This window comes from Netta rufina (assembly GCF_964035555.1).
Source record: "Netta rufina genome assembly, chromosome: 1".
Taxonomy (NCBI): Eukaryota; Metazoa; Chordata; class Aves; order Anseriformes; family Anatidae; genus Netta; species Netta rufina.
Window position 1 is genome coordinate 147,536,386 of NC_140123.1, and position 27,399 is coordinate 147,563,784.

Sequence of the window (27,399 nt, forward strand, 5' to 3'; positions counted from 1 at the left end):
GCCATGCCAGCCACAAGCCACCCAAAACACTTCCAGTATCTAAACATTCGCCTCCTCTCTCAAGTTTCCACGCAGTTTACTCCACATCCTCAAAGAGCACCAACCCAACCCAAACACGTCAATCCTGTTTCCTCCCCAAAGGACTTTGCAAGCAAAACAAGCTGGCTGTTATTATGTATGTGGCACCGATAGCATGCAAAACTTTTGCTTCCTCTGCTAATCTGATCAGGTTTCCCCTGTGACTACCAGCACCACACTTTCCCATACCATGCCTTTGTACAGGTGTGAGGGAGGAGGTGTTGCTCAGTTCCCCTGTACCCACCAGAAAACACAGCCCTCACTCGCTGTCGCCACACCACAGCAATTCAACGGCCACGCTGCTCATCCCTTGCCACCAGTGCCCCATCACCGCGATCATCTGGCCACCTCCAGCTGGCAGGTCAGCGACTCCAGCATGGACAACGTGAAAGGCCACCTCCTCCGACACGCAACACATCGCTCCTCACCGCCAGCGTGTGCTGCTCTACCAGCTCCGCTGCCAAACGCCCCCGAAATCAGATTCAAGCCTGCATGGGAGAGCAGGTCAGATGGGTACACAGGGAAAACACAATTAATACAACTAAAACATGTTTGTGATTGAGATTACAGCCTTCCATGCTTCAACAGTCCTAGGCCAGAGAAGCATATAAACAAGTAATTAACTTGAAGGGTTTAAGTCTATTCTTCAGTAAAGCACTCAAGTGCATGATTAAGTCTCTGCTGAAGTCCTATCATTTTTTTATGGAGTTTCAATTCAGCCACTGCTTCCCCCCATTCTAACAGAGCAGGTGATGCAAATCGAAAACATAAATACCTACATTCTAGAGACTAGAATAGCTTAATTAATTTTCACAACAAATAATTATAAAAGAAAGGAAAATCTACATCAGGGACAAAAAAAAAAAAAAAAAAAAAAGGCAAACCAAGCATCCTGGCCCTGTGGACACCTGACTAATCTTCAGTGAGAGTGGAAGAACAGGTGAGGAACCTGCTCTTTCTGCTGCTGTGTTTTACCTAGCTAACGCCTGCTGTGTGCACCAGCACTGTTTATCCCATCCGTGACTGGACTGAGAACCATGTGCACTCTTCTACTGCAGTTCCTCTGCTAGTCCTTTTTCTGGAGAACCACGTATCTGATTTCTCTTTTGGGAAAACCCAACCCTCACCACATCGTGTGGCCTTGGGTTAGTCAAAAAGGCCAAATAATCATGGCCTGGAGCACAAGTAGGGCTTGATCTCAAATAAATATCCTATCAAAGTGATGGTGAGCCAGATCCTAAGGCCCCAAGGTCCTCATCTGCCTTTAATCCTACTCTCCTGATAGATCATTGTTAGCTGGTGTTTGGTTTTGGCCTCTGAGTGAATGTTTCTGAGTTATTCTGAAATGCAGATGGGACATGGAGGAACACTGTCCCTCAAGACCGTCTCCCATAGCCGCCCCACTCCTCCTAGGTTCTCATTCTCAGGACCACCTTATTTCCCCTTCCTTCTGCAGTGTTCACAAACACAGAAACTCTTCTGATGCCACTGATGGAAAGAAATAAAATTAATAACAACAACAATACTAAGAGAAAAAAAAAAAAACAAACACAAAGATTAAGGAATGCATGTGCAATTAAAACCCAGAGTAAAATATAATAATAATAAAATAATAATCATAATCATAACAACCATACAATAAAATAACATTATCTTTCCTTTTCATGACACAAGCAGCATGACGCTCTCATTCCTGAACTGGTGGGACAGGAGAGGAATGCACCAGAACTTTACAGCGAGAACGGGGAATTATTTTCCTGCCCCAGATGAGAGGGGAAGTGTTGTATTTCCAAAGGGAGGGGTAAGGTGCACAGACTGCTGGGAGATCACATCTTCATCTACAGTATATTGAGCTGGAATGAAGGACAGGCAGGAAAAGAAAACTGTGCGAGGATAGCCCAGGAATCGGAGCTGGCAACCAGGAGGTTATCTGGTGGTTTGCCAGAAGACAACAGTCTTGTTGAACCATCTTGTTGAATCCGACATAGCAGGATCCCTTTTTCTTCCAGGCCAGCCACGTGCTCACCACAAGAAAATGTATTTGTGCTTGTCCTTTTGTCATCTTTTCCCACTTGAGAGAACCTCCTTCCTTATCGCCACCCAGGGAACCCACCCCTCGCCACTCTGTCAATGAACCTGCTATTTTCCAGCATCTTGTGAAACGCTTAAATACTTCATGCTCTAGTTACAGGGAATCGTGGAGTGGAGCTGAGCAGCCATGTGGATTTCATGGAAACTTTCTGTCAAACTCTCTTCCTTCTCCCAAGCCCGACCATATACATGGGTACTCTAGAGACACTTCCAAATATTGATGCAGCAGTGCAACTGCTGTTACTAGCAAAACTTCCCTCCTAACCAAGCCCAGCTGTAGGGAAGGCTCTCTTCAGAAACCTTCAGAGAACAAGACCACGTAGTGCTCCTCAGTGTGGAGGACCCACAGTACCAACGTGCCCTCCCAGTCAAGGGGCACCACACCGCTGCAGGAAATCTTTCACAGAACTGGTGTGAGGGGAGGAAGGGAAACTCTTACTGCCACAACCGTGTTGGAGTGGGTAAAGCCCAATGTCTTGCAATATTTCTCTTTCATTTAAGAAACCTGAGTTTGACTCTCTTAACTGGATTTTCCCATTCTTGCTTTGGGTCTGCTTGTTACCTTTCCCAACTCCCTCCCGATAGATGTAGTGAGAGATGATGGCAATGGCTAGTGTCTCCCCCTCCCATGGGCTAAAGTTTTGTTCCCCTTTCAGACGTACAACTGAGACAACCTGACGACTTGGGAGGACTCTGTCCTCCTACTCTACCGAGAACATCGGCAAGCAGCAACATGAGAATGCAGTTTCCGGGGAGGAAAGCTGTTACTTCAACAGGAAAGAAACAGACCAATCCACAAACACACCTTCAGACCCTCTGGGAGTCATGCTGGGTCTCACAACCAACCTGGTCACTTCCAGCCCATCCAGTGCTAGAGAAAACACCCAGATATACACATTTCTAACCCCTACAAGCCTCCCCAATGCCTTGCCAAGTGAGCTAAGATTGACAACGTGGGGAAAAAAAAATAACACCACCATCACCAGAAGAAGAAAATCAGCAAAAACAACCTGAAAAGAAAAAAGAGCTGAGATTAAATTCCGACTAGCCTCAGTCAGTTTCTAGGAGTACCAGTGGAAGTAAACCCTTAAACCGCGTCTGTAGTTCGGTAAGGCACTACGAGGGAATGATGTAAAACTAAGACTGTGACAGTTGTAATGGCTGTGCCGAGGAACACACCACAGAGAGAAGGCAGCATCTGCACACACACACACGCACGCACACACACACATACCTGGACAATCACATTTGTTACATGCCTATGTTATATCACTTTTCTTTGTGCAATCACATTGAGGAATAGTCTATTGGTATCGTTGAAGTTCAACACAAAATAGTAAAAAGGGTGTATGACCTGTATAGTGCTACATTCTACCGGGGGCAGCTAAAATGTCTCCTCCTATACTAAAACGGCTAGGGATTAAAAGGAAAAACTCCAAATAAAACGAAATAAAATGAAACTGAAATCCAACATACATTATTAGAGATCTCATTTAGGAATAGCATTTCTCAGGGATTTATCCAGTGTGTTTGAGGAAAGGGAAAAACAACCCCATTGCTTCTGATCTCGACCAGTGCTGCGTGGCCTGTTTTGCCCTGTTATGTTTAAGCAGATCAGTGCTAATCAGAATTTAGAGCACTGGGACAACATTTCCTCCTCCTCCCTCATCCTCCCTTACCCACTTTCTATTTCCAGAAAAACCCCAAAGCCCCACGTGTGCTTTGGGATACGGAGACCGCAGCAAGGATGGGGCATAAACCCTATGAAATGCTGGATAAATCCCTAATCCATATACCTATTGGATTAAAAACCTAATGGATTTCATTTTAGGTGTTCTGGACAACAAATTTCTAAATGTAGCTCACTATTGGATGAAAATAACCTTTAAAAGTCTATTGGTGAAGTTCTTCAAAACACAGGACCCGCTGGAGGGTCCTTCTGCTTCTCTCTCTCTCTCTAGTTTGGTGTAGAATGGTTGTTTTTTTGTGGTTTTATTTTTTTTTCTGTTCTTTTTTTCCATTTTCTTTATTTTTTTTTTTTTAAATAAAAATTGTAGAATTGGTTCTCCCCCTTCTTTCCTCCTTCTCGTTTCTTCCTGAAAGTCTCCTTCGTTCAAGTTTCACGCGAGCCTCCCATTGCATTGTTAGTTTGTCATGTTCTTCAGTACAAAAGCAGCCGCCTCGCTCCCCCGCGGCGGGTGTGTCTCTCGCTCCTTATTCCAGTGTTTAGATGTAAGGGTACTGGTTGACCTTGGTGGGGCTCAGTGGGTATCCAGTGTAGACTGTGGAGGCTGGAGAAGCACTGATATAGGTCTGATGGGCAAACTGAGCCTGGTACTGACTCGGGTGGATGGTGGGCGAGGGCAGAACCCGCGGGCCCATGCTGACAGGGACCTGGTGGACGATGCTGGCGGGGTAGGTGGTGTGCTGCACGGCGTGCCGCGCAGACCCTTGGGAGGCCACCAGGTGCGCGACGGTGCCCGTGGAGCCCAGGGCGGCTGGGGCGGTGTATGTGTAGAGGTGGGGCTGGGTGGGCAGGTGAGCAGCGGCAGCCGCGGCCAAGTGAGGATGAACTGTACCATGGCTGGGACTATTGTGCGGGAAAGAGTACGGGGCCTGAGCTATCGTTGGAGTGATGTAGGCTTGCTGTCTCCGGTGACTCCCTGTGCGATCGGTCGTGATGTGCTGCTGGGCCTGGATAAAGACAGCAATAGTGATAAGCGGTTACAAGACAAGAGACGACGGCTCTTTACCTCCTCAGCCGTGCCTGGGAGCCTCCCTGCGAAACCAGGTTGGCCTCAGGAAAGGCCCTCGTGCTCCTCCTGAAACCCTCAGCATCACCGCGATCTTCCCTCGGAAACAGGCGATGGCAAAGGGTCCCTCCCAAGCCTAGCAAGACCTTTAGCTTCGTACATTCACCAGAACGTCCCCCAGAAGGAGAGCAGAGTCCCCCATTTTGAGCCACGACCTGCTGATACAGCTACCATGAAGACCTAGCCTCGGATGCTCGGGTCCTAAAAACGTCTTCCACAAGTCCAGTCACTCGCACAACACCCAGCTTCTGTCACTGAACTCTGATGATGAAATTCGGTGCACTGATAGCTCAGGGGAATGAAGTCACTTAGCTATGCCTGGAATAGGCAATTTATTTTTGTTCAGTTTGGGTCTTTGAGGTTATCACGTCCACAGTAAGTAGAATAACTACTTTATTTTTTAAAAGATAAAACCCTCAACTCGATCAGATCCTGCAGGTGCCTGGTAGCCTCGTGCAATCAACTATAATTACTTTAGCACAGGCAACTTCTTGCAGTGGGACAGGAACAATGTACTTTTTCGGGGATTTTCTAAGTTGTTTTTTTGCATTGCACAATAATGTCAAGGAGCTTTCCCAGCCATTTGTAATTATGGTGTAGTCAGAGCATTAAATAACTAATAAAGTAGGAATTAGAAGGCAGGAAGGGCAATGCTCCATGTTATTTCCTTCTATTTTTCCAATTCTTTTCATCCTTTTAAGCACTCCCTGTGCTGTCATTGTGGTCTGAAATGTGGCAGCCACAGTCCTCCCCCCCTCTTGGAAACGGCATTTTACCCATTTCCTCTATTTTTGCTCACTTTTATTTCAAGTTATTTACATTTTTAAATTTCAACTAAATTTTGAGGAGGGGGAGCGTTTTTCTCCCACTGACTATTTTCTTAAACCAGTTCTGCTTACATCCAGCTCGGGAAGCCAAACGGCACTGTCCTCTGAGCTCTCCAGATATTCTCCTCTGGATATGGCAGTAACCGCTCTAACTTCCCCAGTCTCATCACCTCACCTCAGAGAAGGGAAAGGCTCCAGGTGCAGCCCATGAAAAGGGTACTATTTAAGAAGCTCCCAGGGAATCCCCTGGGTGTTTTGGCCACAGACTATGAAACATCCTGGGAATGGCATGATGCCGAGTAATGGGATTTTTCCCGGATCTCAGATTCACCATGGAATGGATCAAACTCACTACATGACAAGAGGTCATGTATGCACACAGAGGCTCAATTTTGCCTTGTCACATCGGACGGGGACTTATCTCTCACTCCTGCAGCGGGACTGATGCACTCCATTCACCTGAAGGACACTCCCCCCACGGTTACCTACAGCTACAGTGAATTCAGGCCTTCCTGCATGGTCCTGTCCCACTCCTTTGTGTCTGAGCCACTGCACCTCCTCTCTTACGTTATTCCCACTCACACTGTTAGATGATTTGACTCTAAAACACCCAGTCAGAGTACTGCCAGCCCACTCAGGGGCAGGATCTGCGCTGCTTTTACTGCCTGAGCTAGAAGATCAAGGTCTGCAGCAATGCTGAAACCAGTCGATCTAACTCAAATGGGGCCCAACTATCATTAGGCTAGAACAGTACAGCCCACGCTGGAGGAGCAGTGGGTTGCAGCTGGATGACACACCACCAAAATCTGTCTCAGTTGACTTACCTGGCTTAGATTAAGAGGCTGCTGCTGCTGGAAATGTGCTCCTGGTCGCTGCTGCCTATAGGCAACGGCTCCAGACGAGCTCCCTGAAGAGTGACCGCTGGTGGAGGTCACGGTGCTGGAGGACTTGGACTTGTAGGAGGATGAGTGGTGACTGGTGGTGACTGTGCCAGGAAAGGAAACACATTTGTAGCTTATATCACATTCTTTAATCGCTCACCCTACCTTTTCCTCACTGAACCTCCTCCAGAGTGGCTTTTGGGAGGAGATACACAACAGAAGCAGGATAAGAAAATGGTTTCTCTTACTTAAGAGAATATCTCAGCAGTGCTTCATATACACAGGCCAGCCTGTTATCCTAGAGGCAGACAAGCGGACCTGATACCTGGACCCCAAACTGGGCCCAGAGGAGGTTTTATAGATACTTCAGAAGTGTGAGGAACTGTTCTGCCAGCAGAACTGTACGATGCAGGTACAAATCCCAAAGAGAGGAAGGAAAGAATAGTGTGCACAGCATATAAAAGCCCTGGCTTGGCTGACCTCGTGGTGAGTAGGAAGGGAGGGAGAAGGAGCTAGCGGGGAGCTCACCCTCTGAGCCTTCGTGTTCACCAGCATTGTGTCAAAAGAAAGGACTGCCAAGTAGCTCAAAGCCAATTGCTTTGGGCCAGACTTCCACATAAGCCCCTTTTCAACACATCGTACTATCTAACATTGCAGAGGCTCTGGATGAGCAAACCTCATCGGTCCATAATGAAGATGCTGAGGAAATGTTCTTCCCAGAAATGTCAACAAGTTTGGATGAAAATGCACATGTGTTTTCAATCTCATACCCATTTTAAAGTAAACCTATGGAAAGGCAAGGAAGCAAAGGTTCACACTTGCATTTGGGAGCCTTTCACGTCAAATGTTGCGCTACAGGCTGCATTCTGCTCTTGGGTTTGCACAGAAGTAACTAGGAATAACACTTGCCCCCGTGACTCCTGAGTGTACCAGGGCACATAAATAATGCAATACGGCTCCCAAGAACAGATGTGTCACTTGAGAGAAGGGCAGGAGCACGGTTTCTTTGAAAAACAAAACAAACAAACAAACAAAATGAAACCGAACAATGAGATTCTTCCAAGATAAATCATTTATTTCTTACTAATTTTCTTGACGGAAGAGGTGCAATTTACCTGGTGCCAGGCTATCGCACTCTACCAACACCTCACTGGCCTGGGTTTTCAGTGGTGGCACGATGATTGTTCGGGGGTTCCCACTGCAGTGAGTCTCTGGAACCCCTTTGGTGTCGTAGGTGTTCCCGTTATTCTGCCCTGCGCGATGCTGCACGGCGTAAGGACTGTTGTTGCTGGACGAATCGGAGTAGGGGGAATCATGCACGGTGACGCAGCTGATGACGTTCTTCCTCTGCTTGGACAAGGTGCTGAAACACAAGCACACGAATGGGAAGAGTGAATGGGGAGCCATCGACTGGGAAGCCACGAGAAGAATCTGCCCACGGCAGGCTAGCTCTGCAAAGGCAGAGCGCACCCTCGGTCCTTAGACAGAGGCTGCTTAAGCCAAATCCTAGGCTGCAAAACTCACATATTTCTATTCCAGGAAAGACTTTGTGGAGGTCAAGGAGTGAGTAAGACATTGTGGATAGATCTTATATTCACACCGCTTAGAATAGCACTGAACCAGACTGCCAGATTTATTTTCAGACTGCTTTTTATGTATGTGTGCAGTAGAGGCCCAGCAGTTATACTATGCTTTGTTGCAAGTCTCACCACCCACACAAAAATGTGGCGGTTTCTTCCAGCCTTCCAGCAATGATTTAATAATAGATGTTACGAATTTTCGTGATTAAATCCCATGAATCTACAAAATACACTCTGTTCTATTTACTAATATGCTACAGTGGGCATATATTCGCAAGAAGCATTTGAAACTGAGGAATGAATGAAGAGAAAATGAGCTATGTATTGCCCTACAGAAGTTTTTTTGGTTTCTTTTTCCAAATAAGCATTGAGTCTCTTGACTCTTGTGTGGATTATCAAGGTCCTGCTGCAGCTAATCTATCTATGACATCAAAAAAGTGATTAAAAAGGAACATCAACACTTCCAAGATTAGTGCTAGAAGTTCATTAGACTAGACTGCATGAGTACGATTGGGATTTGCTCTGCTATTGTGTCTAATTATTCCTGATGGTTTCTCCTTCCTGTTATGAGCTTGTTTAGGGAGAGAAAGAGAGAGCGAAAAAGAGGAGGGAGGAGGGGGGATGGTGAAGATTTGCTTAAATGGCTCACATCCTTGACAGTGCACAGACCTTGACTACAGAAAATAGCTGCTATGTTTCACTGATTGCATTATGTTGTTATGGCAACTCAAGTTTTTAAAATGATGAAAAGAAATGGATAGCACATAAAAAGCTAAGTAATTAGGCTTAATGGTGGAAACAGCCCCAACAGGAACAGAAATGCCACGGAGAAAAAGGATTCCAACTCTTAACTTTTTTAGTGCACACTTTACAGAGACAGAGATCCTTTTCCCACTGAGTCACATCTCCGTTCTCTCATGTTGGCAGGTCCAGTTCAGGAGAGAGCTGATAAACTCAGTCTTAGCCTGTGACATGGCTGTTTGCTCTCTAGTCTCAGCATCGCTTCATACCCAGGGAAAGACTAAGCAGACACTGAGAGCAGTTTCTTTGCAAGGACTTTTTGGCATATTTGTTTCTCACAGTGGCAAAGGAGCGCTGATAGGTTCCCTTCAACTTGTCCGTCCCAACGCCTCTCCAACAGCATTTGCAAGCTGCAACTCGCTACTTAACTGCCAGGATTTGTCACTGAAAGCTGTCTTTTCCATTAGAGAGTGCCTTGGAGTGCTGCATTCACAAACAAGTTACCATCACCAACTTCTCCTGGGCTATCATCACGGGGGCCCAGCATACCCCAAAAATGGTACAAGACCATGTTGATGTACTAGGCACTGTGAAAAATACCTTAAGAGAGGCCCCTGCTATCCTAAAGCATTTATACCTGCAACAGGGAGACAGAGAAGGAGGGGAATTTGAGGAACAAGCATCTGGAAAATGAAAGAAATCCTTGCAGGGTCTGGGATCTTTCAGATGGGGAAGGTATACAACAGCAAGTCCTTGTACTCTGGCATTCCACAAGGAGCCAGGTTAGGAATGAAAACAGCAACAGTTATCTTAGATGGACAGCTACTGTGTGTGAAGAAGGATACAGCAGTTTGGATATGGTGCTACAGAAAAGAATATTAAACCAATAAAAATGACTAATATTGCATCAATATTCCTCTCCCCTTCAGTAGAAATGCCTCTAATAACACATTTATGAGTACCCACACTGCTTGCCCTTTGCAGCTACCCTTGGCTGCCAGTTGGGAAGAGATATATATTCTCTACCTCTGACAGTTATTACATTTTATAAAGAAAAATCAAGTCACTAAAGAGTTTTCTGACAACTGATAAGGTCTAGCTATTCTTTTACAGTCCCTTCCTTACATAAGGGGCTGAGCTGCTCAACTGGAAATACTTGCTGTCGGCTGATACTTGACATGGGAAAGGTTGAGCTGTAGAACTGGAAGCGTATTTTTTTGTGAAATTTGTGCTATTTATTGTTTTAGAACGGGCATATTTTTCACCAACTTGACTGAAGGTTTGCCAAAGCAGGCTCCGTGAGGAGTCTTCTCCTTCAATATGTTGTAGCTCTTTGGTCACAGCACGAAAATGAAGTAAATCTGTTTGGTTAAACAAGTAAGTGACCCCAAACCCAAACCTTCCCAGAGAAAGGGACCCTAGCAGGATATTAAACCAATTTCATGGATGAGAAACTGAGAAGGACCTGAGCTATGGTTCTGCCAGACCTTACAGAAGTGGTTAGCCCAACTAATATGTGTTGTTCCACTGAAGTCAGCTGGACTATTCCCAGTAACGGAGCGAAAGCACATAGGTAAATATTTGCAGGATTAGGGCCCAAGTGATTAGCCTTTTGATGTAGCAGGCTGCATCATTTCCAGTGCACGAGGAGTCCCATTGAAGGCAGACAGATTTTTTTCTTTAGAAAAGGTAGCAACTGCAGTTAATGCGAGGGAACGCAGAGGAGTCAATCGGGACTGTGCACACGCTGAAGAGTTAGGTACCTGCTGCACCGCAGCCTGCCTGAGAGATTAAGGGTGGGAATTTCAAAGGCATCAAAGGCCCAACTCATGCTGAAAATCAGTTGATTCACAGGCTTAAAGGCACACGTTAAGCTGAAATGGGGGCTTTTGAAAATTCAGCCCAGAAGAGTTAGCGTTCCCTCTCCTCAAAGCCTGCTTGCTAGCCAGCAACTGCCCTCCTTCCAGCTCCCTCTGAAGACTGAGCTGCTTTCCCCACCATACAGAAAGGCAGGAGCTGTCTGTGTGGGGTCCAGGCTGATGTATTGCCTTCCCTGCTCACAAACTATCAGGGCTGAGAGCTGTTACCTGTTGACACAGCACTTGCCTACTCAGCAAGCTTACTGTGTTCCTATAACTCAGCAACAGCTTTTGGGGATGTTTGTGCTTACACAGAAAAATACTATTAAAGTCTTGCCCCCTTCCTATTAAGCTCGCTCCAACCCTGGTAATTGCTTTCCCTCCTGCAAGCACAGTAGCAGCAGCATACGTGATTTAGTAGCCTTGGGAGCCAGTGTGTGTTCCTGGTCAGCTCGTGTGCCTGCCTGCATTACAGGGGTAGGTGTATTTTAATTCTCCAGAGGAAGGAGGAGGGAAAGATTACCAAAGTGGCACCAAATCCATCTACACAGACTGAAAAGCAGGAAGCCAGGAAGGCTTTTTTAACCCTTAGTGGCTGGAGCTGTGTCCTCCCTTTCAGCAGCTGGAAAAAATAAGCATTGCTTTGTAAGCTTATTTTTTGTTCCTGAAGGGCTTGTGCTCAAGCTCAGATACAAAACAATTCACGTCCATCTAATGTGCAGGCACAGAGCAGCCTCAAGTATGCAGGAGCAGCTCTCAGAGACAGCTCTCTAACATACATCACCCTCATGAGTGCACAGTGGAGGGAAGGATGTGGGTCCCTATCCCCACAGCAAGGCAGGAGTTCGAAGGAAAACCTGATGGAGGAAACAGAAGATACTTTGTACAAAGGCACAGGGCAAGGAACTAAGGTGGGCATCTGGGATGCTGTTAATGGAAAGGTGCCAAAGGCAAACCTTGAGAATGAAACTTGAGAGGAAATTAAGGAAAAGATGCTGAGTTAGGTGCTAAAAGACACCAAAACCATCTATCCACAGATAAGGACAAGGGACAACAACACTTGTAACAGTGCAGCTCAAGAGGAGATTTCTAGTTGCAGAAGGCTCAGCCAAAAAGCTTGGTAATTGATAGCATTGCATGAACAAGACCTTTCTTCCCTGAATATGTCAGGTCCCTCCAGAATCCCAGAAAGAACAAACGGAGTCCAGTGGGAGCAAGTCTTCAGTGTTTGGTTTAGCTGCAGAGATGCAAACCCTTCAGGGTGGCTGAAGCTATGGCAACAGAGGCTTCCAGCTCTCAAGGTCACCAAGATGGCCTTCCAGTTTGGGGAAAGAAGGCAGCTCTCCGCCAGCCCTGCCTCTGAACTGGTATGCATGCACACCACAGTGTGTTAACTTTACATCACCAGAATTTTGTTCCAGGTCTCTGAAAACTCATTAATATGAAACTTTTGAGTTTGCTGCTTCAGAATAATTCACCTATTCTAGGAAAGTATTGAGTCAGCCAACAAAAACTCGCACTGCCACTGCAATCTCTCTCTGTACGTTGAAATCCTATGCCACGCATTGCTCAGTGCTGAGAACATGCCCCTCTGTACAGCTCAAACTCTGTCCTGACCTGTTAATCTGCTCTTACCTTCTCTGTGAGCGTGTGATGGTAAGAAGTATTTATCAAGTACTACACTGAGGCCATTTTATTAGGCTACACAGCACGTGCTGTAGCTATTTAAGTCATTATCCTGAACTGCTCAGCAGGTTGTAAAGGTCCTGCTGCTGAAGGCTAGCTGAGAGAGCTACTGTCTATCTCTGTTATTTTAAGTATTAGTTGCATGTTGGTGCGTCTTCTGGAGATGGAAGGCACTCATCTTTTTACCAGATGACTGTGGTTAGTCAAGGTATTGCTATGCAGAGTCAGGCCATTATTATGCACAGCATAACACAGCCACACTAGGCTAGGTGTCAACAGAGAATTACAAAGGGTATTTTGACCCGCACATACAGATCAGCTAGCTGGCAAAAACACCTGGTTTGTGCCTGCTAGCAATTTCTGTGTGTAAGGGGAATGAATGCCCTCTGAAGTAGGCTCTACTGCCACTGCAAAATAACACAAATAAGGTAAATATGTGGAACTCACACAGAGACTTCGCTGTATAGCTTACCATCAAGGAAAAGGGAAAAAATCCCAACCCTGCAAGAATTTTGTGCCCATTAAGATGGGCAAGGAGGCAGGTACTCAAGTCTGTTTTCGTGATAGCTACGGCCAGTCTTTCTTTCTTTGTTGCCCAGGAAGACAGTGATTACTGCAATGGGAAACCAAGCTGGAGGAGTGTTACTTATGATACTAGTGACAGAGCAGACAGTAGAAAAGTGTGAGGCTCTACTGTGTCTTTGGGTTGGAAAGCAGGTAAAAAAAAGAGGTTTAATTTAGTCAAAATGTTCCTTTTTTATTTGACCATTTCAAATTTTTTCCTATTGCTTAGTTTGAAAGAAGAAAAAATTTCACTAAACCAGAAAACAAAAGTCTGAGCCTTAATTAGTTAATCCCCTAACATTTTCTTCCCCTTAAAAAAAAGTCAAAACTTTTGGCAATTTTAAAGCTTCCCTCCCTAGATTACACTGCATGTGGGATATTACAAAAAAAACCCTCAGTGTATCCTGTAAAAAGTCTTGGTTTTGACAAATTGACTTTTTAATCAGGAGTTTGACCCTGAATCTCCGACCATGCCTCAAGATGGTTCCTGTGGAATTGTCCCTGAGGTCCCTCCTCTGTAATTTCACCCCTGGCACAGGGACGGGGCCCAGTAGATGGCCCCCTTTGACAAGGCTCCATGGAGCAGCTCTTTCAGAGCCTACCTCAACGCCACCTCCCCAGCTCCTTCACCCAACAGGTGAAGCTTTTAGATGACAATTGATTTGAAAAAGATGACACCAAACTACTCTCATCCTCGGGGTAAAACACATGTGGGCGAAGAACGAGCAAAATGCTGGCCTGCCTGCTCTGTCAGCTGGTATTGCATAAACATCCTACTTGAACATCTGTGTTTTTCATTAGGTAAAGGGAAATTCTGCCTGTATCACACAGAATTCTTTGCATTTTTCTTTTGACAATAAAGAAGTTGCATCTCCTGTAGCGGAAAAGCTCTCTTTGCTCCTCTGCTAAGACTGAGAGGCTCTTCTGTCTGAGCAAATCCAACCTGCTACAGCAGTATCATGATTTATCAGCATCACCAGTCTTTTTCAAACTGAGACTTACGAACTCTTGCATCTTTGAAGGATCTGCTACTTCTCACAACCACAAGTACCTTTAATCTCTCTTCACTGAACCATCGGTAAAGCAAACATTTTAGTCTCATGGGTCAAAGAGAAATTTGTAACCCCGTAGGAAATAAGAGAAGGAGGTGCTGTAGCCAGCTCAGGAGCTGATCCAACCTCAATGAAGTTAATCCAAAGACACCATGGGTTATCAAAAAGATGGAATCAGGAAGTTAACTGTGACTGATCCACTGCCATATTGTTTCTCTATTCTAGTCTTGAAAAAGCTAAAATTACTAGGCTGTCACTCACAACATGTTTCACATTATTCCTTATTTTTCACCCCCACACCACTGCTACTGCCCAATAGCATAATATTTGCATAAACATGGGCAAGACAACACATTTTGCGCAGTTTCATGTTAGACTTAGTCATGGATCCTGAACATTTCAGCACCAATTACGACAAGGCATAGACCTCACTGCCACTCCTATTTTTCTTGGAGACAAAAAATACATGAGTAAGAAAACTAGGAGATACTTTCCTAAATGTGATGCACTTTCAATAAAACAAACAAATTCATCTTTGGCAGGGGCAAAGTTAATTGGCATTAAATGCTGATACGGCTTCCTTGGCTGAAAGCGAGACTCTTACTCTGTCTGAGAATCTGGTCTTGTATCTACCCAGGTCAGAAGGCTCTGAGCAGGCTGATTTTGCTCTCCCTGAGACTTTAACCAAAAATTCCCATTCTGACATACTGTTTTCCATCTGTGTCTCTATACCCCTAATTCTCCACTCGCTCTGGTTATATCTGCATGGACAATTTAACTCACTCTGGAACTCCAGAAAGTGCCTTAGAGCAGCCCGTGTCCATGCAAAATGTCTCTACATTGCTTAGAAATTAAATCTAGCTCTTAAGCTTCGGCCTTCCAGGAATGCTGTAGTCCTGGCACTCTGTATAGATATGCCATATGGATACAAAAAGTAGCCAGGGATCTGATCCCAGGCAGGAACGTGTCCTGAATATGCTTTAGTTATATGAAAGCCAGTTCATTTATGTAAGCCTGGCTCCTGGGACTACTTTCCTAACCCCTCGGCAGACCTTGCCCAAACATTTAAATACCCCAAACTCCCAACTTGATTTCCAGACATTTTCCAGAACTTTGTTCTGCCTGTCTCCCTGAAGAGGTGCTGAGTGAAGAAGCTGGTCAGATGGCAGCCAAGGTGAGGCAGAGGAGACCACTGTTCGATGAAGTGGCCCTTCCTTCCGCCCTACTTTGGGTTCAAGACGATACCCAGAGGTAAGTTTAAGTACTTGCACATGATTTTTCAAAGCTTGGGACCAGCACCATGGAGCTGCAAATAGCTCCCATGACTCTTGAGACAGATGTCTGCCTCCTTGCTGCCTAGCTTCAAAACCTTAGTCCTTAGTTTTCAGTAATAATTTTGTATCTTCTTTTGTACCTTCTTTTCCTTTAAAAGCCCTGGAAAAGGGGACTCTCTATTCTAGTCCTGATTTCCACTCTGACTTTTACCCCACCCTTTCTGGAAATATACTTTCTTCTGCCTGCCAAACTAAGGAATACTGCAGCAATTATTATTTTTTTAAGCTGAAATATGTGATGCCGTCCTGTGATCAGTTCCCCATTACAATAATTTCATTCATGGTGAGCTTGAATTTGGGAAGCACTTAGCTCTCTCTGCCTGGTGGAGCTCACCAGTAAGGGAAAAGGGAATGGAAAGCAGAGGTGGTTGGTGGGAGGCAGGTTGAAATTGCAGTCCTAGACACCTGAATCGAACAGCTCTACTTTACAGATCTTTAGCTCCTTGAGGCCAAATGCATCTCATCTGTTCTGTTCGTATTTGCAGCGTTCCACTTTTCACCGCAGCACAGAGATGCAGAGATAAAGATAACACCAATGATTAAAGTAAAATCTGCCATGGAGCATGTCCTAAATAAGAAATAATAAGTCTCTCCTGACAGTACTGGAAGGATAAGGTTAAAAAATTCCTAGCTCAGTTACCCGCATAAAGATAGTATAATTATTCAGCTGTTTGCACAGCTACTTCTCCGCAACTTAGAAAACTGAGTGATACTTTGTGACTGGCATCAGATGGGAAACCTAGAGTGCCTGCATGTGATGAAAGGTGCTGAAAAGACAGTCCTAGAAAATGAAGTCCTGTCTCATGCACAGTAGATGATCAGCAGTGGCAGCTGTCCTGTGCCGCACTGCTTACTTGGGAGAGCTAATTCTCTGAGGAGCAAACTCCTCACCACAGCCTTTATAGCCTCTATGCCTCTCTGCAGAGTCAGTCAAAAAGCCATCAGTTTCTGCCACTTAGATGACAATGGTTCTGGGATGTTTTGAAAACACAGTCAGAGCTGAGCAACCCTCATGCAAATGTGTTTACTCTTATTGAGTGTTTATACCACAAAGTTTAAGCGTTTTCAGGACCTTTTTATAGAAAATACCATGTATTAAAGGTGTCATTTAATGCTCTTTACAGATGCTTGGATCACTTAGAAAGAGGAAAGGCCATTTTAAACTACTTTCCTTTCAAGCTCTTCTTATTGTCTTTGCTTTAAATAGCTATCTGACTTAAAGGGGATCATTACCACAGAACTTCTAAAACAGCCTTTGAATAGTGCTGTGAAATAGAAAAAACTATTATTTGCTCTTAGAGATGAGAAACCATGGCACAGGGAGACTGTGACAGCTCTCCAGGATCACACAGCAAATGTATAGTGTGGTAGGGAACATAACCAGGTCTGCAGGCTCCCCAGCTAGTATGTTGCCCTCCTCATTATCTTTCCCCCCAAATGAGAAACCTGGGTGCTAGGATCCAACCATATCTCCTGGGACCCTACAGCTCTTCTCTGTCTCTTTTTCTCATCAACAGAGAGAAGAGCAGAGCTGCTGCTCACCTGGTGGGTGCATGCTTCTGCTCCTCCTCTTCGTCAGTGTCGCTGCTGATAGTGATGACACTCACTGCGGGGCTAGGGGTGTCGGGAATGATTATCGTCTGCCGCTGCCGCTCCCGCGTGGTGCTGGTGGCCACGTCGCCCCAGCCGCAGGTGACGGAGGTGCTGCAGGCAGGGCTGTTGTGCACCATGGCACAGCGAGGCGGCGTGTTTTCCTTCACTCGTTTCGACCGCTGAGGTGAGCTGATGGACTGAGAGGATGAAACTTCGTAGGTGGATGCGTTTCTGGAAACAGGAAAGGCCATTAGTTGGTTAAATCTCAGCTTGCTCGGTTGCCTGTTGCCACAGCTTTTGGTTCCTGGCCTCTCATTCTCTCACACTGATTTATGGAGTCTGGGAAAACTGCAAAATTGGCATGGTTGCCTCTTCAAATGTCAGAGTGCCTCACATGACTTATTCTTATAATTGGCTGAAAAGTACCTTCTTTTAGTAAAAAACTCAATTTTGTGTTCCCCATAAATTTCCAAATGAGAAATGCTGCCTCCCAGGAGTCCCTGGCTACAGCTTGTGCTGGGAAGTAGAGGCTGCTCACACAGCCCAGACGTACAAAACACAGGCGGGCACAGAGCGCCTGCCACAGCAGGAAAAAGTGCACAAACGATAGATAATTCCTTTCTCCTGTACCTGATGAACTGCAAGGATGCATTGTGACCAGGTATTTTTTTCTGGCCAGAAAAAGCTAGAAGTAAAATTAGAATTTATTGTGGAAAACAACAGTCATTTATCAGGAAAACTGATTTTCTTAGCTGAAAATTTAATTTTCCATTTAAGATTTTTTTTTTTCAATGAACATTTCCTGCCCAGTGCTTCATCCTCTAAAGTAGTGGAGTCCCATGGATTAGAGTACCCAGATGGGAAGGCAGACACTCAGTTTCATTTCATTCCCATGTGAGGCAGCAGATACAGCACATATAAATCAGAAAAAAAAAAAAAAAAAAAAAAAAAAAGAACAATCTTTCCGTTAACACAGTGAAAAAAGAACCCAAGCCCTGTTTTTTTTCCCATTCATCCTATTTCAGCTTCCCTGCCTGAAAGTTGTAAAGGACCCACCTGGGTAAGAGATCTAAGCACTGAATCTGTCCACCAAACAGTGCAGCACAGGTTTGCAGATGTATTTACCAAAGCCCGCTGACTAAAGCTCATTTCATTAATTTCCCACATTTTCTTTCTTTTTTTCTTTTTTTTTTTTTTTTTCAAAAAAAGCCACTTGCATTTATTCTGCTCATTGCAAAACATTTGCAGATTCAAAAAAAAAAAAAAAAAGGAGAAAAACAAAACCAAAAAACCAAAGTTCTTGTTTTGTTCTACAGTCAGGTCTGGGTTGCATTTCCAGTGTGGCCTGAAAGCTAACAAAAGGAATAGGTAGCATCTATCACAAGGAAGTCATTATGGACATATCGCACTACACCAACTTACACAGGGTCTTTTGCATAACAAATGACTGCACAGGAGCTTTTGCGGTGCCTTCTGAATACCAATGAGCAGCCAGGAGGAGCACGTTCCTCGTTTGGCTACAAAAGCTCCACAATTAATGGAAACGTACAGCCCTAGAAATCCACTGCTCCATCAGTGTCCGACTCCTCCTGGACACAGGCACCCTGCCCCGGCAGAGGGGAGGAAGAGGGGAGGCCCCACACGGGCACGTTTGTTGCGACAGGCGCGTTATTTTGCTGGCTTGCTGGGGCCGTAGCTGCCTCTGCTCTACATTACGAATGGACTAAGACAGCTGGAGCCCACCCAAAGTAAATGCAACACTAGAGAGCAGATAAATGAGAAGGATTTAAACAGTGGCCTCTTAACTAGAGTCAAATTGGTTGTGAACTCCAAGCTCCGCTGGCCCCAGTCCAGTCACCCAGGAAAACCACAAGCTCCTGTTTTTGCCACTGCATGACTGGTGACCCATTTTGGTTCTCTCCCCTGCACTGTTTCTTTCTTGCTTTTTTTTTGAAAACAGGAATGTAGCTCAGCGGAGGTGCTAGTTTCACAGCACAGAAGACTTTCCCCTGAACAGTTGCACGTAACTCTTAAATGGCCTTGTCCTCTAAGCAAGGCCACATGGCTGTGACAGGCAGTGCAGTCACCCCACCATTTTGGTTGTCCCACATAACATAACATGAACGAACACCCACTCTCCTTCTTGCAGAGCCAAATGCTCCTACCGCCAGTTGATAGACCCCAGCATCAAAGGACTGCCCCTGCATGAGATGCCCTTATAAAATGATCTCTGTTTTATCACAGAATCATCTAGGTTGGAAGAGACCTCCAAGATCACCGAGTCCAACCTCTGACCTAACACTAACAAGGTCCTCCACCAAACCATATCACTGAGCTCTACATCTAAATGTCCTTTAAACACCTCCAGGGATGGTGACTCCACCACTTCCCTGGGCAGCCCATTCCAGTGTCTAACAACCCTTTTAGTAAAGAAGTTCTTCCTAATATCCAGCCTAAACCTCCCCTGGTGCAACTTTAGCCCATTCACCCTCGTCCTGTCACCAGGCACATGGGAGAACAGATCAACCCCCACCTCACTACAGCCTCCTGTAAGGTACCTGTAGGGAGCAATAAGGCTGCCCCTGAGCCTCCTCTTCTCTCTTAAGTTGCCATGATCAGAAAATGTCCAGTGTGGGTGCCCACCGCTGCAATGTGCTGTTGTTGATAGGGACCAGCTAAGGAGCTAGAGAGCTTGAAGGCAGCCTACAGCCACCCCAGTCCTCTGCTCAATAGGGCATCAAACTCAGAAGACAGATAACAATCCAATTGTTTTTGAAAGGCTCAGTCTTACACGCAGACATCAGGGACATGTTCCTGCCCCCATGGACCTGTCATCACAAAAGTAACCTGTGGGCAGTGGAACCAGCTGTATTTTACCCCACAGGCATCGGTACGCACCACCCCTGTCAGCACGCCTGCCTTTCGGGGCTGTAACCAGCACCAGGCGGGTAGGACCTCCCTCCTGCTGCCCACTGAGGACCATCCTCCCTCCTGCTGCCCACCTGGGGCTCACTCACCGTGGCGCCGACTGGTGCTGCTTACTCTTCCTGGCGGAGGTGGCGGCGGCGGCGGGCGGCTGGCGCATGACGTGAGCGACACCCACGTTGACGGGCTGGGCTGCGGGGAGAGTCACATGGCTAGCTAACAGCGCGGGCTGCTGCATGATGGGGTTATAGTGGCTGCCGTGAGCGTGGGTGTTTCTGCAAAGGGGGGAGACAGGGACACGTTTAAAATGCGACCGGCGGCTCTTCGGCAGGCTCTCTCGCAGGCTCCCACCGCCTTCACCGAGGCCCCGCCTCGGGGCTCTTCGGTCTTTGTCAGCTCCTTTCTGGGTTTTGCCCAGAAAGGAGCGTTTCCCCCCAAGGAAGCGCCATGGCACAGCGCTGGGCTGCAAGGATGGAGGACGGAGAAGCTGCCCGCAGCTCTGACTGGGGAGGTCACAATTTATTGTGTGGTTGTGGGGTGCTGGGGGCACAGGCTGAAACCCCCATTCCTTCCCCTCCTGCTCCGCAGCCTCACAAGGCCAAGGCCAGTGGTGTTCTCCAGCACTGATGACTGCTGCACAGAGCCCTGAGGTCTGACTCAGGTATCCAAACAAAACCAAACAGACCCAGGGCAGGTTACTCCATATACAGCTTTTCACAGAGGCCATGAGGAGTAGGAGGAGGCTGGAGAGGATGGCAGGGCTGGGAGCAGGCTGGGAGAAAATTTCACAGAATCATAGAATTGAAGGAGCTGCCAAAGCAGGTTCCTTAGAGCAGGTTGCCCAGGTAGGTATCCAGACGGGCCTTGAATATCTCCAGAGAAGGAGACCCCACAACCTCCCTGGGCAGCCTGTTCCAGTGCTCTGTCACCCTCACTGTGAAGAAGTTCTTTCGCACGCTGCTGCGGAACTTCCTGTCATCCATGTTGTGGCCATTACCCCTTGTCCTGTCCCCACAAGCCACCAAAAAGAGGTTGGCCAAATCCCTCTGCCTCCCACACCTCAGGTATTTATACACATTGATGAGACCAAATTGAGACGAGATTTGGTCCTACAATGATGCACTCTTGGTGTCCACATGGGACACCTGAGAGCGCTCCATGACAGCAAATAAGCTGCTGAATCTCCACTGTCAGAGACAACCCTCACACCCTCCATACCAGCTCTTGAACACAGCCTCTACCAGAAGCTGACCCACTCCGGAGACCACCGCTCACACACACACACACTCTGCCTGTCTCACGGGCACCTACGCACGTCCTCCACGTGCTTCCAGTTTACCTCCAGTCTGCCAGTGGCTGGGTGCCTGCCATGGACTCCGGGATGACGGTCGCGTGCTGGACAGAAGTGTGGGTGGCCACCCCGGTCAGCTGCTGCCAGGCGGGGGGGAGCAGGATCTGCTGCGTGCCGCTGGGCCATGCTTGCTGTCGGCCAGAGGAAAAAGTATTTCTTAGCAAAATTCGCCATACGCTGCACATAAGTGATTTTTCATACCCAGCTGGGGCTCCTTGCAGTAATCATGATCATAACACCTAGCTATTAGTGTTTTTTGGTCATAGATCAAGAATACTTTTAGGAAACATGATAAAACAGTAAAGTTATTAATAGAGAGAGCACAAGAGAGAGAAAATTTCCCTGCCTTCCAAGCAGCAGCTGTGTTTCAGGGTAAACTAGGAATGGGAGGGACTGAAACTGCATTTCAACCCAAACATCCAACACATTAGCACCTTTTAATTTTGACAGTTTGGATCAGCTGGGCACTACAGTCTCATCAAATGGTACTTTTCCCCCTGCTCCAGCCAATTTTCCTTTGCACCCCAACAGACCCTAAAGGACTTCGGGAACTTAATGCAGCTTAAAACAAGAAAGAACTTTTCAGGGATCAGAGAAAAAGGGGTTGCAAGGCTTCTGCAAGGAGGAAAAGAAGAGGAATTTGGGAGCACTGAAAGGGGGGACATATCAGCCACCAAGCATTCCACAGAAGGGACATCTTCCTGCACAGGCTAAGGCACTCATTTGCCTGGTCCAGCTGACCAGGACCCCTGGCCGAAGGAGAATGCAGCTGCGCATGGCTACTCATCACGTGCCTGTCCTCTCCGTGCACTCTCTGGCTTTTTCTCAGCAGCTGCCCTGCTTGCAGGGTGGAGATCTCTGCCCTGCGAGGTGAGCCATCGCTCTGCTATGCCATCATCCCTCTTGTCATCCCGCTCCAGTGACTCCACACGCGAGTCGAGCTGTTTTTTGGCTCGGTCACATTCCAGTTCCTTCAGAGCGAAACTTTCTTTGCTGTGTGCTGCCAGGGCTGGGGAACACAGGGGCACTGGCTACAACCCTCCTTAGGCCCATGTTGTATAACCTCCCGAGGAGGCCAAATTTTAATGAGGGGAGTCTTTGTCCAGGCATGCATGCATTAGTCCTCATCTCCATCCTCACAAGAATCCTGTAATTTATCCTTCTAATCCCCCTCTGCTATCCTCTGTAAAAAAAAATTGAACTTTTCCCAGTTCTGCTCCAAACTTTGACCATCTTGTAAACTATCCATGTTGCTAAGTTAGACAAAAAGGCTGCTGTGACGAGGCTTCTCTGCAACATCTAAAAAGAAAGGACTGTCACAGGGCTCCTGACAGCTCTGCATCGCAGACACTACAGCCACAGACTGACAGCCTGGTGCTGGTCAGAGCAAGTAGGAGGAAACGACAGAGAGGCAAAAGATCAGGGAGGAAAAAAAAGCTTTTTTTTTTTTTTTTTTTTTTTAATCCAGCTTTCATTTAAAGGTAGAGACTCAGCTACTGTTGTGCTCAGTCCCAAGGGACCACCTGGATTTACCTGCAGAGAAAAGTGCTTCCTCCCTTTTCAGCAAGAGAACTGAACATATCCAAACTCCTTCCCCTCCTGCAGAGCACAGATTTAGATTCAGTGCCAGGGTCCAGGCACAAATTCCTCACTTATTAGGTAAGGACCACTGAATCATTTAATCTGCAGATAAGACTTGTCTAGGCTGATCCACCAGCACAGCGCGCGGTGCTTACACACGGGAGGCTTGTGCCTGCAGCCTCAATCTGCTCCCAGTTACTGCATTATTGTGAAATTGTGCCGCCGTGGCCGAGTGCAGTGCTGGCCCCTGCTCTCCGGAGGTGGTACGGCCCCTGGTGCGACTGAGCTCCCGCTCCTGGTGTAAACAAGAACAACTAATGGAATAAACGTGTTTGTTCTGAAAGCTGGTGGCAGGACCTCCATGGGAAGAAGCATCGCTGGGAAGGAGTTAAAACGTGAGAAACTCAAGAATTCAGGGCAGTGTTCAAGGACAGGGGACAGTTCTGGGTCACGTCATGGAAGCCTGCCAAAAAATTGTATGGCTTTGTCCCTTTTGAGATCTGAAGCTGCAGAGAGGTACTAGGAAAGACAGGATCAGTCCTCTTTCACTCATCTTTGTGCATACAGCATTTGGACAAACTTGCTTGGGAGGCTGGAAACAAACCCAGAGAAGTAACAAGTTACTTTCACCACCAGCTCAGCACCTCGCAGGCTGCTTGCTTTGTCTAACTCCACATCACAGGCTGCACACATGCAGCTGCCAGAGACAGTGCTCGACATCCATCACCGCCTCTGCCGTGGGTCCATCCAGCTGCTGGAACCCTTTCCCCTGCCCTGCCTCCAGGAGTGCCAGCCTCACACAAAACACACAGGGAGCGCTGGATGCCAGCTGCACTGGGATGCAGTAAAGCTTTGCCAGTATCTTCCTGACGTGGGCGAGCAGAGCAACCCACGTCGGGTGGGCAGCAGAGGAGGGCCTGATGGCACTGCACAGTGCTGGGGCGTGAGGAGTGGGTGGAAGGACAGAAGTGGGCTCTGGAGGCAGCAGGCTCTTTGCTGGGGACTGTCCCTCTCGTAGTTGGAGCAAATGCACAGGTCGGGCTGAACAGCGTTAGATAAGCAGCTGTGCATGAGAGGGATAGTTCTCAGCTGAGAGAGAAGCACAGCCATCCAGAGATCAGATGTGACTACAATGCATTACAAAGGAGCTGTGTTTTTCCATTCAGGAAACTGGAATTGGGTACAGATTTGTTTATCGGCCCAGCTGCTCAGCCCAAACCGAGCGAGGCCTGCGGACACCAGATGCCACCAGCATCAATCAGAGTGCCTTGCCATCAGAGCAGAAGCTAGTGTTTCTCATCGCTTGAGACAGACAGATATATCAACAGACAGACTGCCTCTCTTCTAGTAAATGAAAAATAAAATCTATGTGAGCGAGGAGCATTTCTCAGAAACAGCTTAAATTCCATTGTCTAAGTGACAGTGCATAAAATGTCAATATAAAGTACCAGAGGGCAGCCCGAGAAACCAGAGTTCCTGTAACTGGGGCAGGGCAGTGATCCGTAGCAAAGCTTCTCCTGAGCACTCACTCCCAGACTGAGCAGTGACCCAAACAAGGCCACCTTGAGGAGAAAAAGGAACTGCAGGGCACAAGATCTTTCAGGATCCTGCTGTCTTCACCATGCTTTAGATCTGACCCTCCTCTCTATGACTACGCTGCAGAGCACACCAATGCCAGAACAACCCCAGACTCTTGCAGCCCTCAGGACAACCGCCTCTTAGGCCTTCCTTTCCCACCAAACAAGAGATGGTCCATGTAGGCTGTTATGACAGGCTTCAACTGAGGTAGATTCGATGTTTCAGCAGCCTTATGTCAAACAGACAGCCCTCTGACAAAGACTCTTTCCTTGGGAGCAGGCAGGGCATGTTAGCTAATGGAAATCATGGAGGCTGCAAGCTGGGTTCTGATGTGCCTTCGCTCAGTAAGTGCAGTTAGCAGCTGGTGAAGAATCACAATTGCACCAAGTCTTATCCTGGCAATCCAGCACACGGACATAAACCTTGAAATCTGCCGGTACCTGACTGCATATGAACGAACGTGCTAGTATTGATGGCAGCATGGGAGATCAACTAATCCTAATCAACTAAACGCATTTTTGATTCGTAGGTCATCTTTTCCAGGCCCCACAACTTAATGCTAAATACAAGTTGTTTTTATTTGTTTGTTTGTTTTTCTCCCAGAAACATGTCTGATATTGGCAGACCTACCATGGCACCAACTGAAAACCAGTAAGTGCAGATGCACAAGAAGTGATAAACTACTCTTTTTTGAGGAGCTTGGGTTTCTTTTGAGAAAGTGTATGTGAACAGTGATACCTATTCCCATTTGGGTATCTTCCTGGGAAGAACCATGCTTTTTCTGTGAGGGCAGTTTGGAGAATTTTGCCAACAGGTGCTGATGACAAGGTAAGCTCACTGGCTGTCAGGCCCTTGCCTCTGCAGACTACATCTCTCTCATAACTTTAAAAATAAAAGCACATTTCATAAAAGGCTGCATAATTGAAGCATGGGAGGTTTTTCAGTGGCATACAATTCACCAGCACAACTACTGGCCACAAACTGCCACTGAGACCACAAGTTAGGGATGAATGAGGGTTCCTACTGAGTTTTCCTCAGCAGAGGCCTGATATGGTTTTCTCTGCCCTCAGAAAAAGCTACTCTCCTCAGCTTCCAAGAGCTGAATAACACAGAAGATACCCGTTCTGCTTGGTGTCTTCAGAGCTCATTACCTGTGCGAGAAGTCCTGGCTGGATCTGCAGAGGCTGGGCCCCAGGAGCCTGAGTGACAATGGGAACGGCGTTCTCCATCCGAACGGAATACCCAGCATGCTTCGAAGGGGAGGCTTGTAACCCTGTTGCATGGGCACAGAAAGTACAGCATTAGCCATCAACAGCATTGCTAGGAGTGGGAGTCTGGTTTTCAGAGGTGCCTAAAGGCACCCAATGATGTCCATTTAAATCACAGTGTTTAGTCCCTCTGAAATACTGGTATTCTAGGAGTCCCACATATTCCACCCCAGTCCAAATATACCCATCAGGTGCTAATACACATGGTACATGCATGAAGGTACAGAAAAGATGTTTTCAAAGATGTTAAGGGATTCATGTATTTCATATTTTTAGGTTATCTCAAATCCAGGGGAAAAAATTCAATGCCATGTGTACAAGGAGAAAAGGAAGAGAGGGGAGGGAGTGGTTTCTCTTAGATGACTTTTCTCTGGTTTGACAACAGAAAATGGTCATTGCCAGCCAAAAAACGTTGCTATGTGAGAATGTTCTCTTGTGACCAAAGAGGGACAGTGGGATGGGCATCCAGAACTGTGCACTAACTCAGTCTTGTCTTGGATGAGTGGTTTTCCCTTGCACGGCTTCCCAGGAGTTATATTGAGAAGACTCTTATTTGGCTGTGTTTGACCTAGTGCACCTCAACCTCCAACCATTGCTGGCCTAGCTGTGCATTAGCCTAACTGAGCTGGGGAAAGCTCCCCACTCCACCACCTTAGTGCACAGCACAGCCCATGCTACCTTCACTCTTTTAGAGTTTTCTCAAGACAGCAAGCTGAAGATGTTAGCTTACATGTGCTGGCAATACGCTTCTGAAGTCAAACCCCTGAGATGCATTTTAACTATGTAGAAGAGGTCTAACTAAACTCCCCCAGTTCAAAAGAGCTTTGATAATCTTGCAGAACATTTAACAAGTGCCTAGAGACAGATGTACAGAGAGGCTTGGAAAAATGAATAGCAAAATTTGCACCACCTGAACCAAGGTCTATGTAGACCTTGTAGCTTCCTACAGATAGCTGGCTAGTTTTACAAAATTACTGCAGTGTGTAGTCAAGAGAAGGACAAGTGTCTACGACTGGTCATCAACCGACTTGTCTTACGGGCAGGGTCTGCACACTGGGAGTACAGAGGCGTGATATATCAGTTGACACTAGCTAGTGCTCTTAGTGAACATGCTACTACTCCTAAATCAAGGCAGCAACTCATCTCCAGAATTGCTCCTGTACAGTTATTGGAGTCACTGCCTGTGCATGTGTCTAGTCCAGACAGGAACATCAAGTATGCAAACCAAGGTTTTCAGTCTGGGAGTGGACAGCAGTACCTTCCACTGGTATACACAGGCAGAGCTGTGTGCAGCAGGGAAGTGCCTGTCATGGGGGCAGGCCCTCATCCCTACCAGCACCATGCTCCGCACTGCATTAACTTCCTGAGTTGCCCTTTTAACATCTGGGTTAACAAGAAACGATGAAGCAGTTATTTATGCCCTAATGAATTGTTATTGTCGGGGAAACTTTTCAAGTTCGCCAAGGTAAGGCAGAAGATCCTCAAAATTTCTGTTCAGGGCAAAGGATGACAAATATTACAAGTTCTCCCTCACTCCCTACCCCTCCCACTGGAGATACCAGCGCCTGCCCCATTGTTTTAGACCAGCCACCTCCAA

The 27,399-nt window shown here is 46.7% G+C and overlaps 1 protein-coding gene across 2 annotated transcripts in view; it reads right to left on the bottom strand.

The window, feature by feature from the left end:
* Positions 1-4,380: 4,380 nt before the first annotated feature.
* Positions 4,381-27,399, bottom strand: part of HIPK2 (homeodomain interacting protein kinase 2) — a 122,300-nt gene continuing 99,281 nt past the window's right edge. For both annotated transcript variants that reach the window (XM_084306466.1, XM_084306465.1), the window contains exons 9-15: positions 25,686-25,807; positions 21,364-21,506; positions 20,117-20,299; positions 17,049-17,330; positions 7,806-8,053; positions 6,634-6,794; positions 4,381-4,863 (exon numbers count right to left, since the gene is read on the bottom strand). In XM_084306466.1, coding sequence (XP_084162592.1) covers positions 4,396-4,863; positions 6,634-6,794; positions 7,806-8,053; positions 17,049-17,330; positions 20,117-20,299; positions 21,364-21,506; positions 25,686-25,807 — 1,607 coding nt within the window. In that variant the 3' untranslated portion in view covers positions 4,381-4,395. The remainder of the gene's footprint in view (positions 4,864-6,633; positions 6,795-7,805; positions 8,054-17,048; positions 17,331-20,116; positions 20,300-21,363; positions 21,507-25,685; positions 25,808-27,399) is intronic.